The 15,453-nt window shown below is 38.9% G+C and overlaps 1 protein-coding gene across 13 annotated transcripts in view; it reads right to left on the reverse strand.

Moving 5' to 3' along the window:
- The window catches only part of MICAL3 (microtubule associated monooxygenase, calponin and LIM domain containing 3), a 168,198-nt gene that overhangs the window by 15,392 nt on the left and 137,353 nt on the right, over window positions 1-15,453 (reverse strand). For 7 of the 13 annotated variants that reach the window (XM_040562935.1, XM_040562899.1, XM_040562955.1 and 4 more), the window contains 4 exons: window positions 14,961-15,055; window positions 11,200-11,250; window positions 9,219-9,326; window positions 8,386-8,479 (listed from right to left, as the gene is read on the reverse strand). In XM_040562935.1, coding sequence (XP_040418869.1) covers window positions 8,386-8,479; window positions 9,219-9,326; window positions 11,200-11,250; window positions 14,961-15,055 — 348 coding nt within the window. Of the gene's footprint in view, window positions 1-3,867; window positions 3,919-8,385; window positions 8,480-9,218; window positions 9,327-11,199; window positions 11,251-14,960; window positions 15,056-15,453 lie in introns of all 13 variants that reach the window. The other 6 variants (XM_040562986.1, XM_040562867.1, XM_040562966.1 and 3 more) reach the window with 3 other exon arrangements.

Consider the following 15,453-nt stretch of genomic DNA (forward strand, 5'->3'; position numbering starts at 1 on the left):
AAACCAAGAAAGAATATTTGTCTTAAAACTCCAACCCTCTTGCAGGAGAGCTGTTTTTGTCAATCACAGGAATTAGGACTGTTCTCACTTCAGTGTATCAGACTCTGGCCCTGCAGAAGTAGATCTGCAGGACTTTAAAGTACATAGCTCAAATATTTTAAATAAGCTAATAAAAAGTACAGTTCTGGTAGAGTACACTTTAAACAAAGTGAAAAAAATTAAAAACACAATCATGCCTTTTTTTTTTTTTTTTTTAACTGTCTAACCTTGTCAAGAAAGAATGAATGTCTGAAATCAGCACTACCAAACATATCAGCTCTCTTCCTTACACCCATCTCGTGTATCTTGGCATAATCTAGACAAGAGGAAAGCAAGACTGGAGTGTGGGGGCTGTTCCCTCAACAATTCCCTGCTGGGTGCAACGAAAAGGAAACTGACCATTTGAATGCAGAGGGAACAATGAAGGTACCTTCCACAGACAGACAAGGAGTAAACTGGAATAAGGAACTGGTGGGAAATGAAGAACTGAGGCTGGGACTAATTAAGCAAGGAGACTAAGAATTAAGCAAGGAGACTAAGAATGCTAACCACTAAAGGAGAAGAGAGAGGGACGAGAAAAGACAAGAGGTAAGGGGTGGAAGAAAACAGATCCATTGAGAAGGTATGACCTAGGATCGTCCAGACAAAGAATAATGGGTAGAAAAGGCAGCAGAACCCAAAAATTTTGTGAGAAAGCCAGTGGCAGGGATGGAATCTTTGTGGACTGAGTCAGTGGAAATACCAGGATTAAATAAGAAGCAGTAGTAAAAGACTAGGAACGACTAGTGGGGAAGAACAGGAGGTCTGAAGGGTAGACATTAGCATTTCTTTGTCAAGAAGGTAGGGATTAAAATTAAATACCTGAGAAGCAGAAATTGGAACTGAGAATGAAAATGGAAGTGGAGTAAGGAGCTTTGGATGGAAAAAGATAGGATTAGGACAAGGACTGTCTGCAAAGAGTGAATAAAAGGAAAAAAGAATATGCATCCACCAGAGTACTGTATTCTTTCAGTGTCTGGCTCAGAATCCATGTTTTCAAGTCTCACCATTCAACAGCTGCCAGAAATCCACTGACCGTGTCCTATTTCCCCTCCACGAGGATCTACACAGAAGATGACAACCTAGTGTTGCTATCAGTTATTCCATAAAGGTAAGTGGTACAGTTCTCTGCAGTGGATTTAAATGTTACAAATCTGTTGATAAATCAACATAATACACTATCTTAATTTCAGTTGACTTTGCAACCTTTGCAATGTTTTTATAACATAACATACAGTATACACATAGGAATAATTACTCAGAATTGAAATGGGACCATCTGTAGCACGAAATGAAACATCTGCTTCACAGCAACAGCACATGATATTTTAGGACAGGAAGAGAGAATTATGGCATGTGAGCAGAGCAACAGGGGTAGTTAGGATAGCAATTTGTAATCCTGCAAACTGGGACTTGACCAGGATGTCAGAAGTTACCACACCCTTGCAGAAGTTGTTGTGTAGTCTCTAACAACTAAATGAAATGTAACTCTCATTAGTATAAAGAAAATCCAGATTAAATTAAAGCCCTAATCACTTGAAAATTATCACCAACTTAAAGATAACTTTTCAAAGAATTTGTGGTTTGCTTATCATTCTACTGACAGCATGACTTCAGAGTCATGCCTGTTCCTCAGAGACACAAATTGCCAGTAGAACAATTAATCCACGCTGCCGTCCTAACTGCTTATAGTGCTCCGGAAGGACCATGCAGTCACACTCGGCTCCAGGGGTTTTAATGGCACCACACCCAGATGCAGCAGCCTGCACAGATGTGTTACTTTGAGAGCTGAACTCTAAATTCGCCACTGAATAGTGAGAAGTATCATCAGAGTACTGTATCCACTCTGGCAAAAGTGATCTGGCAGCCTCCAAAGCAAATACGAAACAAATTACAGAAGCAACAAAACTAAATTACAAAGCCACATACTCCAGCAGGCTATACTGGCTCATTGCATTTAAAGGGATACTGCCCAATACATTTTTTAATTTTTTCTTAGAAAAAGGTATTTTTGAGATGAGCAAAAACTTGAAATAGTTTTAAAAACTATCAACCATTTTTTAAAAAATGTGAACATTGTCTCTGACTGCTGGAAGCCCAAATGACTAAGTCACCATATAAATAAAAACAGCCTGTAATAGAAGACTAAAAATGACCACTCTAAGGTGACTGTCTGAGCTCAGAGAAATGTAAAAAGCAAAAAGGATGAAAAGTAAACTCAGTTTTAATTTGAGATTTTCTACAACACGGTATTTTTTTAAGTGACAGTGTCCCTTTAAGTAAGAATTATTTTGCTTTTCTTAAAGCCACCATCAGTGATTTTGATGGAACTGTTATCTCTAAAGAGGCATTAGGAGGAGAAGGAAGGGGAGGATGGAGAGGTATAGTGGAAATAGCATTAGATGGGGAAAAGGATCTGTTAAGTGTCATTCAGCATCAACCCTTTTACAGCTCCTACTCTGGATCATACGGATATGGACCAGCCATAATAGGCATACCTAGGAAGAGAATTTCAGAGCCTCTCTGCAGAAGACACCCCAGGAAGGAATGCCAGAAGGACTGAGCAGTGAACGAAGCACCGGGTTAATGGAGGCCTATCACACCAAAATTACCACAGGGGAACTGGGCAACAAATCAGGTCTACTAAGGAGAAAAAGTCCTCCATTTTGAAACCTGAGCCCATGTGGGTATTCTTAATGAATGGCATGTGGCGTCAGGACAATTTGGAGTCATTCCCAACAGCTGGCTACAGATTTTTCTCCTCCTTCTGGAGGAGAAGACAAATGAAATAAGAGACTCAGATGACAATGCAACCTAGCAGAGTTTGCCTTCTCTTGGATACACTGACAGATTTGCTCATTTTAGAAGAATAGATTTGGGGTGACTAAATGAGCAAAGGGAATTTCAATTTTCCAGATGGACAAATGCTAAACAAATGCCACTTATAAACCAAAAGTTATCCACTTACTAAGGGATTCAGGAAGTAGCTTTAATTAAAGAAATGCAGAATGACAGCGCAGAGTGATGACATCATTATAGTCATCAAGTGAGCGGAAAAAACGGGCTAAACACTCACAAGTTTGGCACTTAAATGAGATATTAAAAAAAACACAACAAAAACACAAAACACAACAACATAGCAAGAAGCTTATTAGATGTGTAATGCTGCAAATTGAGCTGACTGGAAACTGGTAGTAGATTGCACCAAAACTGACTGGAACTCTACCAGTAGATTCTCTCCTAACCCTGCAATAAGACAAAACAGGAACGAAGTCATCTACAACTGTTTCCGAAGTCCCTTGAGGAAGCATTTTGTTAGATCATCAAAATACTCTGTTTCCTCAGGAAGAATCAAAAGGGGAAGAGGGAGGCAATGGCATAACTAAAACTTTAGAGTGCTGTTAGCTCTTGGGAGATGGTCAGTTCTGCAGTTTCCATTGTATTAGCATATTTTTCTGAAGAGTATTTGGATGGTAGAATTGGACTTGGCAAAGGAGAAGCAAAATCCAGAATGACTTTCTACTTCCAGCATGGAAGGTGACTGGAGTGAAAACAGCGAATACATTTTGAAATAATTGGCACTGTGGGAAATAGAAGAGGGAGCCTTACACATGGTTTGTGGAATATGCCAGGATCTCCTCTTCCTGAGCTGCAAAAGGGGTTCTGCCAGTCATGTGCAAGGACTGTTTCTTCCTGTTTGTGAGCCAAGGATGGGAGAAGTAGGTAAAGGGAGGGGTGGGAAGGAGTGTCAGCAGGGTTAGTGTCAGCGAGAGGTTCAGCTATACATACCACCCAGATGCAAGTCGATGAGGTCACTGTAATAAGACTCTCCCCAATAGTCTATAACAAGGAATTGGTGAAGACAGTTATTGAATCAGATACCCACCCTAGCCCCACACAATCAAAGCAATATATGAGAAAGACATACAGACAGAAACAAAAAAGACAAACAACACGAAACATGCAGCTATATACGTTTGCACATACATAGAATATATATAAAATTGTCTCATTTATCCATATATGTACACATACACACATATATATGTATCACAAACATACACATACACATATATATATGTGTCACAAACATATTGGGAAGATGAGGAGAAAATTCCCAGCAGGCAGGCAAGGACTTCCATGGAGAAAAATCAAGAGGTCTACACACAGACACTTCACTTATTTCAGTCTGCACCAGTACTTGACACTGAAGTCTTTCCTGTTCTTGTTGAGAAAAGCAGAGCTATTCTTGTTGCTTTCATGCTGAGCAACATCAGAAGGAAAGACTAATTTCTTAGGTAAGCTGCAGGACAGGTATAAGCATTGATTTCTTGGCAGTGAGTGAGTGGAGGATGCGTGTGTATAGCAAACAAGTAAAAGGCACTGAGTGCTGACACAAATGACAAATACCTAAGTGTGGGAAGATGGGTTTCTGCTAATGACACAGTATCTGTGTCAGAGAAGAACCTCCATTTGTGTGTGTGAAACAGACATGCATGTCCACAGCTGCTAGAGACAGGTACGCCACGAGTCTAGCACTGTATAATTATTCTTTAGGGAAGAGACACATGGGAGTACAGAGAGCACTGTTTCTCACTGCATATGATTCACTTGATGAAAAGAGGTTGCTCTTAAATTTTTCAGTATTGATCTGACACTAAAAGACATTTTCCTAGCTCTTAAAAATGACTATCAAAGTTCATAAAGGAGAATAATGGAGAAGAAGAAAAAGGCTCACGAAATTTCAGAGTTGACATATTTTTTCAAGGTAATAATTGAAAAAGTGAAAAATCCACACAGGAAAACAGAAGTCATAACCATGTCCAGACAGGCGAATGCACTATAATACAAAGCACTGTTACATTAATAGTAATCCCACTCTTGGGACACTGCAGAAAAATAGGAAAATTCTTCACTGAGATTATTTTTCTTTACCTTGGCAGTGAAAAGCCATGATGCAAAAGAAAGGTTAAAAAATAAATAAAAGAAAAAAGAAGGGATGACAAAAGCTTAGAACACCTTGTATATGATAAACTTGCCACCTTAAATAGTTTATATTCCAGATCATTCTTACTATAAATGCAACTGCCAAAGGGTGAGATCTTCAAAGACATTAACAAAAAACTTATTAAGGCAATTAAGTAATCATAGGGTGTGAGACTATTTTCTGAATCAGAAACTAAATGTTAAATTGAGTATTCAGCTCTTTGAAGAACAGAAGGCCAACTGCACTTTCTCTGAGGCTGAGCCAATTTAAAAACGAAAAGAAGTTATAGAGGAAGGTGCGATTATTTTGTCAAAATTAAAGTCACCAATGAACTCCAAAATATTTCTGAGTGTGATTAGTTGAACAGCTAGTATCATCATATTCCAGCTTGAAAGCTATCAGATAAGGACTGACATTCCTGGAAAGAGTACTGAGCTATTTGTACCTATTGCTAGGATCCAAATTAACTGTAGTCTCACAAGACACTGCTGTGAAGAATTTGACTATCTGCTCAGTATAAGTCACTTGATCAAAACATACTAAGGTTGAAACAAAATGGATGGAAAATAGAAGCAAAAAACAAAACAAAACAAAAGTAAACAAATTCTTACCCACAGTACATTTTTTTGTTCTTACCAGTCCAACTGAAAGACATATTTTTGTAAAACTGGGAAAAGGTCCAGAGGTCAGAGATATGAAAAACTGAAGTTGATGGAAGACTTCTAAATAAAGAACTGAAATGCTTTACTGAGAGAAAAGATAACTAACAGTCAACTTGATAAAAGATAATAAATGACATTGAAAAGTTGTTCAGATGGCCTTGTCTATCTGTTTCTACAATAGAAAAAGAAAAGAATCATTACAAAATATAAAATTATGTTTCTTCTGTTAGGAATTTCAAATATCTAGTAGGAGGAAACTACTATTAATACTGCAAGAAACTTCATATTTAAATGCATGAGATTGGTTCTTTCCCTACAGGGAGGGAAGCCAAATAACCTATTCATTACAGAGCCCAATATCATCTCCAAGAACAGTTAATACTGGTTGGTCTCTATGGGACAGCCATTACTTTGATCCTGCATTGCAATCCTTTTCCATTTACGTGGACAGAGAACGTGCATGGGACACACAATTCCCACCCTCCCCTCTTTCTTCCCCTTGCACAAGCTTATTAAAAGGAATGTATATATATACACACATATATACATATACATATATATATGTATATTCAGATGACAACAACACTGCCCTTCCCCTATTTTAGATTTTGTTTACACAGTTTAATTAGGGAAGAATTGATCAGGGACAAGAGCATTACTCCACACCTTCACACAAGGGTCCTGCTGAATGCAGTGGTCACTGTTAGGTGAATATCTTAAGACAATGCAGATGAGAAGAAAATTATGATGCCCTCCTGAACAATTAATGGATATTGGAGGCAGAAATTAATTGTACTTATGGAAAGTGATGTCACAGACTAGAAAATAAGAAGAAATTTGGTTATTTTATTGCAAACATATTTAAAATGTCTGTGCAAGATTAGCTAGAGAAGTAAAGAATGGTGTTCATTTTTAATCTTATGTTTCAGTCAACATAGGTTATAACGTTTTTTTTTTTTTCTCTCAACAGAATGTGGGAAAATTTCTTGTTAATCGCTGGAAATAACTGTAAGAGTTGGAGCTTGTGAATTCTTTATGATGAAGTTAAGCTTCCGTAACTAGAAGCAAAACATATCCTATGGCCTTCCTGAAGAAAAGAGATTCATTTTGCAATGTGACCAACAATTTAATAATTCTGCTAGGAAATTCACAAATATACGAGCTCATCTAAGACTGCTTCATTTTGGGAGAGCTGGAAGTGAGGTGTTATACAAGGGTTTAAGTCTGCAGCCTTCCATACAAAATACCAACTCTTACTCTTGGCCGTATTTTGCCCTTTCTGGACTTTTTTTAGATCATTGTGAAGAATGTTCTCTCAGCTGCTAAGATTTTCCACTTGTGCTGACATGTCTTACTTACATGAATGTCATTTAACAGCTGACTAATCAAGATGGAGTTCCAGATGGAAAGAAGAAAAGTGAAACGAAGGATTAGAAATAAGCGGTGGTGTTAGTAAGTGCAGTAACTGGCAGGCCAGCCATCAGAGTGGGGCAAGCTACACAGAAATACACAGCATAAGGAAGGAGGCACCACCACAGAGAAAGAGTTGTTGCACAAGGTTACTTTTTGAACCCACACATTAAAAAGCCAGTCAGACCACAAAACCACTGAAGTCATCAAGATTGTTTTGCACACGTGTAGAACTTAATTGCTTTGGTAACCATTCAGACCTGCTGCTTTGGCATGCCTTTATGGAGCACCAAGCACAAACAAACTTGGCGAAGTAGTAATCAGTGGGACGTCTCAACAGACATTTTCTCTGGTGAACCTTCACTGCTTAATCTAGTACCATCTTCACAAGCATAGTGGTCACTCTTCAATCCAAGCAACAAGACAAATCATTTTTCCAGTACCTGTTCCACTTTTACCATTTCTGATTTCTGATCCTTGTAATCAGGTACATAATCCTGGTCTTGTCAGATATATGCACACTGCATTTGCCTGTTGGATATTTGACTCTGTGAAAGTAAGGATTCTTTTTTTCCAGATTATTATGCTACTATCAGCATTACCTCAACCAAGTACTCCTCCACTTATGTTTTGCCAGATCAGGTGAAACTCATTCAGTATAATTTCAAGTACACGTAGCATTCCTTTAACAGCTTGACATGGATATCTTTCAGTACACATTTGCATTTCTGCTCTGCAAAACTTTGTCAAAAGTAGCCAGTGTGCTGGGCTGTGCAGTGAGGAAGATGTTCTGTGATGGTCCCTTGTAAGGACACTGCCATGATAATCCAACACAGTAGAGAAAGCACACACAATTTTGTAATTACTTTCTGAATGTACAAACAGGGTTCTCCTACTGTGACAGCTTTATGTGAATTGCAGCTAGGAAACCTCTGCAGTTTTCTAGCTGTAATATCCATTAATACGCAGAAATAGAAATCCACTACTAATAATTGGAGGATTACCTCCTGAGCCTCAGGCAAAGACAAGTGAACTAAGTCTCTGCTGTCAGGTAAGCCTCAAGATTAGAAGAAATGTGAGAACAACAAGGCCTCAGAAAGATAGAAGAAAAGGGAGAACAGATTCACATTGGACTCTTAATTCTAGGGTATAATGGTCCAATTACCTCTAAAATCCAAGCAGCTATGGACTACTGCACAAGCATTCGATAAGAACACATTAAAGAGCAAACCAAGCTCTGCTGGATACCTGCTTCTCCCCGAAGGGCCTTCTCCACAGCAACCCCTCTCTCCTCCAGTTGTCTCTGCTTCTCTTCTACTTGTTCAAGCTGCCGCTGGATGATCTGTTCAGAAAAGAAGGGAGTAGAACCTCACCAACAGTGATTCTGATCTGTCAGCAGTACTTATCTAGCACTAAGTGACTTCAGCCAAATCAGCATTTTGAAAAACAAGTATTTGCATTCAACAATACAGTGCTTTGAAAGCTAGCATCACAGTCCCCTCCGGTGAGGACACCCTCACGCCCTGCATCCTAGCATTTTGTTTTTACAGATACCTGGATACTCACTTATTGTTACAACTGGAATCCCGTTCCTAAACAATAAAGTGAAAGGTGTTGCCATCCAGTCAGCTGATCCCCTACCTTCAGTTTTAAACAAATTCCATCTCCTACAGATGGTGCCAGCAGATTCTCTAGTGATTAAAGGTTAATTCGGTAACGCTGCACCCGCTAGCATAATTTAGCAAAGCAATCATTGGCGCAGACTCATCAGGTATTATCTTACTACCACTATTCGATTCAGTGAACGGTACCACACTCATCTCCCGGTAGGAAGGTGCTATGGTCATTATTTGTCATTTTTTTTTCGCTGCAAAACTATTATGACAAGTTTCAGTAATTCTTCCCATGTCTGTGACATGGTACCACATTTGATAGACAGAGTAGGAGTAGAGGCAATTGTAGAAACAGAGGAAAGTTCTGGTTCTGGTTCCTCTTCTGATACACTCAGAGGAATGTCAGGATCATGGTGCTTTCATATGGAATTGATTTCCTGCCATGACAAGAAGACTGTGAGACACTACCTGAGCTCTATGTAACCTCTTTAGCTCTTCTTGCTTGGCTTGTCTGCGAGCAGCTTTCTGTACTCGCCGAGTCAGCTTAGCATTCAGCTCTTCTTCTGTGTAGGCTCTCTAAAGGAAGAAAAAACAGGAGATTTTATTTCCATGCCCAGAGGTATGGGGGGAGGGAAAACCATTTTCTCTTCCAAAATCTCAGAAGGGAGGTGTTCTGTCTTTGCCATGACTGTGACAAAAATCAAGCTTCTGTAAGCAAAGGTGTTCACAGTGCAGTGAGCAAAAATTTCAGGGTCAAATCAGGAGTGAAGAAGCATATAAGCCAACTGCAAAGCTGTGATTTTCTATGATGTCCCATTTCTGTCTACCATTGCTATATGGAACCTCTCCACAAAGGTCAAATACATTTTTAACCTATTTCTCAATAGATTTAGCCTAATGAACTTAGTTAAATCAATAAGACTACCATATAAGTAAGTCATCTTTATTCCATTTTAGAAGAGGGTATAAGGCATATCTACATGAACAGTTACACCAGTATAAGCTAAGAAATTAATATAGACTATTGTAGCTACATAGGTATTCCACTCTTCCGACATAAAATATTTTATTCTGGAGCAAGAACATCTGTATTTGAGAGTTATGCTGATATAAGTGGTAATGACTGCCTGTGTAAATTTGTGCAATTTTTCTCTGAATCAAGAAGGCAAAAATACATTTGAAAGCAGAATGATGTTCTGGTGTGAGAGGAGAAATCCCATCTCAAGAACCATGCCACAAAACTGTCCGGTATAAAACAGAGCAAACAATCTCTTAACTAAAACTAGAATATTACAACACCAGAAGCCATTCAATAGGAGAAATCCTGTGTTTATAGAGATAGAAAGGTATTTCTTCCTCTTCTTTTCTCCCAAGAAAACTAGTTTAAAAATACATAAATCTAATTTTTTAACGTTACTGAAATGGAGTTTAGTACCTTTTCAGGTAATTAGTTTGTTGTGTTGTAATCTAAGGTGGGCTTCCTTTCATATATTTCAAGAGCACTGAAGGAACTTCACAATTGCATTAAACAAACCATGGTGAAGAGAAGAACTCTCTTCTCTTCCCACATACACGTATGTGGTCTTTATGGGACAGCTGGACACAGATGTCTTCCACTTCTGGTGAGATCTCCATTGATAGCCAAGTTTAAGGACAAAACGTTAAGACAGACCACCCCATAAATTTCCTTTATCTAGTTATTGCACAACCACACTGATCACTATCTCTGTTTTACTGTTCTCAGTGAGTAGAGGTTTTTAACATAGGACCACGTCTCTACTAAAAATTCCTAAGAGAGGTGTGATCAGCAAGCACTATTGTTAGAGCTCCAAGAAGTTAAATCTTCGCTTTCTCTTTTTTAATGCAAGATCTACAATGATATCCAAATCAGAAGGAAAAGTCACACAGGGTGTGAATTTCCTACCCCCCTTAACACTGGTGTGACTGTGAAGACAGGACGATAACAATTTCAGAAAGCAGCAGCATTCCTGAAATAGAAATGTAATTTCTATCTTGATTTTAGCTTGATACAAAATTTTACTGAGATTTCAGTAAACTCAAGAATTCTGAAGGACAATTTTGAAGGAAAGCATGAAAATTCACTTAAACTCATGATCTAAATATTAAAAACAAAACACATTCATCTTTAATAGCCTAGAAACCCAATTTGTTCTGAAGCTCAAAGATCACCCACATCCCTCTGTACAGTGCTGCACTGTTGTGCACTGGTAATTGCATGCATTCTAACAAGTCAGACAATTTGGAGCTCAATGCATTTTTGGTAGATAACCTCTACAAAGATTTTTCTGCCCATGTCTGCTAACATCTCACGCATGCACAGTCAATGTTTGTGATGTTAGTGTACATGTGACAGGTAGCTATGGATTCGATGGGTTAATATAGGGACATACATGCAACAATGGCCAACTAGTGGGAATGGAGACACTACCTTTGACGAATATGATCTCTTGAATGCCAAGGCGTGTGGTACATAAATCGACTTTAAAGGGGGAATGGTAAAGGAAAAAAAATAAAAATAAAAAACATACAAAATGAAGCAAAATCAGTTCAACATTGAAAACAGATGCACAGTTAAAAAAAAGAAAAAGACAAAACTATTTTTAAATGCAATGTAGAATTGTGCAAATGCTGAACGTGGCCCAGACTGGTTAAGCACAATGGAACTTCTGTCCACAAAATCAAGTTCCTAGCGCTCCTCCAAGGTAGCACTCCAGGCAAGTAGCTTTGGTAGCCTCTTTCAAGATGCAGTCAACCTGAAAATACTTTATTCTAGAGGAATGCTTTGGCCTTTATCCACCTATGGATTTAATGTCCGCTGACGAAGTAAGCGTACATACACATACAAAGTTTTGGCTTACGATCTGGAATAATGGTTTGTTTGCTGGGGGATGTTTGGTCTGAACCTGCTCATTCAATCACATGTTACTCTGTCATACAACTTTTCCATTCAGACTTTTTTACAACCTCTTCTGGAAGCTGTGTTTATTTCATGGTTTTAAATAATCTCTACTTCATAGAAATAATTTTCCTCATTGCTTTCTGACTGGAGAAACACCAAATGGGCTCAGAGTGGGTTACATGTCCCACATTAGGGGAATCTCACTGTCGAAAAAGAGAACCTCCAGAGAGCCTGAGGAGCTAAAATTAGGAGAAGAAAAGAAAAAAGAAGGTGAAAAAATAGAGAGAAAACATGAGATGTTCATGAGGAAAGGAGGAGAGGAGAAGACTACTACCTTCTCTACCCAAGAACATTCTAAGTTACATTGTACCCGAATATAAGGCAAGTAAACTAGCTAGGGTCTGTGAGAGAGGTGAATTTCCCTTGAGCCATGAAGTACAGAGGGCATTGTGCCATTCTGGGCAAACAGCCAGCATTTTGCATTTTCACATTCAATTAACTAAAAACAGTCACAAATGAAAAGCCACAGAACAACTTAAGCACGTATGCAAACACCAGTAAAAAAACAAACTACCTGCGGTAGTGAAACAGTATCACAACTGCACAGGAACAATGACAAACACAGGCACAATGACACACACCTATACACAAGGAACCCACAGGGCATTCACATTAGGAATTCATTACAGGATACTTCTCTTGAAAGACACTACAGTAAACAGCACTGAAGTAATTCACTGCTGATCACAAAGAACAAGCTAAACGGAGCAAGCTGTCTGGGAAGCAAGCTCACTATAATTACTGAAAAAGCAGCACAAGCAAAATTTCAGTTTAGTGAAGGGGTTCACATAAAAGTTATGCTCCACAGAAGAAGTAGACTTTTACCCACAATAAGTAGCAGGTAGTTTGTAACTTAGAAAACATAACATTCCCACCCCAAATCTGTACAGACACAGTTTTGTCAGTCCCAAAGTTCAGTTACATTTCTTCTGACAGCAACGCATTCCAGTGTTTGCACGTGTGTTTTACATCCTTCGACAGGATGCAGTAAAATTAGGTAAGTGGAGTTCTCATATTTATTCTCTCTAAATAAATTTATACTTAAAAAATATTCCTTTAGAAAACAGGCAGATGCTGAGCACAGAAATTCTTTGTAAGTTCAGCAACAGCAAAGAGGAGAAAATGAGATGCTGCTGCCATACCCTTGGCAAAACTGGTAAGATATTTCGAGTATTAGGATTCTCGCTATCTGACAGCTATCCCCACAAAGCCTAGTGACGGTATCTTTTTCTGCAAAAGCCATTTTAAATGAAAGTAGCTCAGCACAGAAAAAAAAAGGCAATACCCAAGGCAACATCAAGGCATACCCAAGTCTGAAAACAGACATGTGCCTTACTGAAGCCCCGCTTCCTCCTGAAGGAGCATAGAAGGCAGAACAGTAGCTCTGTAACTCTTATCTGAACCCCCTGTATTGCACTTCTGTTCTTTGCTAGCCACGGGTACCTCATTCTTCTGCATCTCTTGGAAAATGCAGAATTTCTCATGAAACGCCTTGAGGGCATGCAAGGAGGAATGAAAGGGGGAGAGAAAAAAGGGAATCAAATAAAACAAAATAATCTTCCTCTCAGATCAACTAGAGAGAGAGAGAGAGAGAGAGAGAGAGAGAGAGAGAGAGAGAGACTGAAAGGGAGGTAAGTAAATACAGAAAATTCCTACTTATTTCATCAATTTCTTCTACCAGTCTTAAATTTGTTAGTTTTACTAATTCATTCCACTATATGTACATAGAAAGCCTTTCCTATGACATTTCCATTTGCAGTACTTCCAATACCTTTGCCATCTGAGACAAGTATCAACTAGATTCTGCTACTTGAGACTGACTTCTGTAACAATGCATGAAAGGTTTGAGACAGGAGGTACAGACCACTGTGTTCGTGACACTACCCTCTGAGATAATCTCTTCTTCCTGTGATTTTTAACAGGTGTACCAGGCACCACCAGGAAAGGATAGGAAGAACCAGTTTTTCATTCTTAGGCCTTAGCATTCTGTGGGGCCAATGAAATCTGAATGTATTCCTCTAAACCTTGGAAAGTCTGCCTAGCAGAGCTTAGAAGCTAGTAAGAATGGAAGAAGTAGAGCAGATCCTTACATTTTCTACCAGTAGTGGAATTCTAAAAATGAAAAGTGCCATTCTAAAAATGAAATGAATAACTTAAAAGCATCTAATTTTGGCACTTAGCTCTCACCATATTTTTTCCACGTTGCAAAAATGTATTTTTCTCTCTGGCCTTTATGAGGTTGTACTGGTGTCTCCTGTGTTCTCTTCAATAACTTCCCTAAAGCACCACTTAAAGTGAAACTATTTTGGCTAGAAAGCCGTTGATATATCTTACACCATCACATCATTGCACTAGCTAGGGAAGGTCACTCAGAAATAAGAAAAAACTTCCTCAGAAGAAGCAGAGTTCACAACAGACCACACTGGAATGAAGACACCAGGCTAAAAGCAATTACTATATACTGGGATTTCATAAGGAATCACTACATATTTCATCTTCACATTTGTTATCTTCAAAACAGACATATGGAAACACTCAGGAACTACCAAGAAATCCTCAAACACAACAGGGTCAAAGCGGGAGAGACAAGTGATTTTGTCCTCTAAGAAGAGAAGGTACTAATTTACACCGTACACATTCTCTTCTCCCAGGAAAAATATGGCAACCTGCATGAGTTGCAAACCGCAACCTACAGCTTACCTTTTGGTTAACAACCTGTCTTGACTGTGCTCTTGAGGCATGAACAAGTATATTCCTGCCTGCAGTTTGCTTGGAATTCTACCACATCAATCTATCAAAGAGGCTGATAAAACAATGTTCTAAAATTGGACCCTTACAACAAGCGAGGACTATCTCATTGTTACTTTTTTTGCAATAACATTGCAGCTAGTGAAAGTACTCTTCTGACACTAAATTTGTTTTCCATAGGTTATTGGCATGCTCATAACAGGGACAAAATTCACTATTCAGACTGTGATACTCAGTTGTAAAGTAATGTCACAATGAGACAGCAGATCCTTCATACAGTAACAGTAGGGAGTAGCTTGTAATTGTGAAAACAAGTGAAACCAACTTATTTGGGATAGAACAGCCAGTTTCCAGGAAAGCCTGCTCCACAAAAGAAAAAGTAAGGATGACAAAATGAATCACACATCTTTCCGCCATGGTTCTGAGCCTCTGATCTACATGATTACAGGATCCCTCTAAAATGCATTCTCGCCCCTGCCTACCTCTCGCTTGGATTTCTGGGAGGAGCGTTCCAGAACATCGTCACTGGAGAGGTCAGAGTCCTCCGAAAAACTCAGGTGCCGACGGAGCTGCAAATCTGAGAAGCCAGGAATAAAAAGGGGAAGTTAGAAAAACAGTGACACTACAACAATGCATTTCTCCCCATAAACATTTCAGAATTCGGTAAGCTGTTTGACTCAACTTCAAAAATACACAGCCGTAAGCAGTCTCAGCTGCTTTGCCTGGGATTACACGGTCATCGGAAAAGCACTGCTTCACAAAATGATCAATACTAGTTAGAAGCTTCATTCTACGCATGCATCACTTTCTGCAAACAGTGTTAAAAAGTCATGGCCATAATTCTTCCGTTCTGCTGTATCAACGCTCTTATGAAAGATACACCATTTGGATGACAGCAGCAGGCACTATTTTGGCTATTTTTACAAGGCTGCAGAAATGTAATGTTTTGTTTTGATTATGTTTATGGCTAACTTA

The sequence above is a fragment of the Cygnus olor genome, chromosome 1 (assembly GCF_009769625.2).
Source record: "Cygnus olor isolate bCygOlo1 chromosome 1, bCygOlo1.pri.v2, whole genome shotgun sequence".
In the NCBI taxonomy this organism is placed as follows: Eukaryota; Metazoa; Chordata; class Aves; order Anseriformes; family Anatidae; genus Cygnus; species Cygnus olor.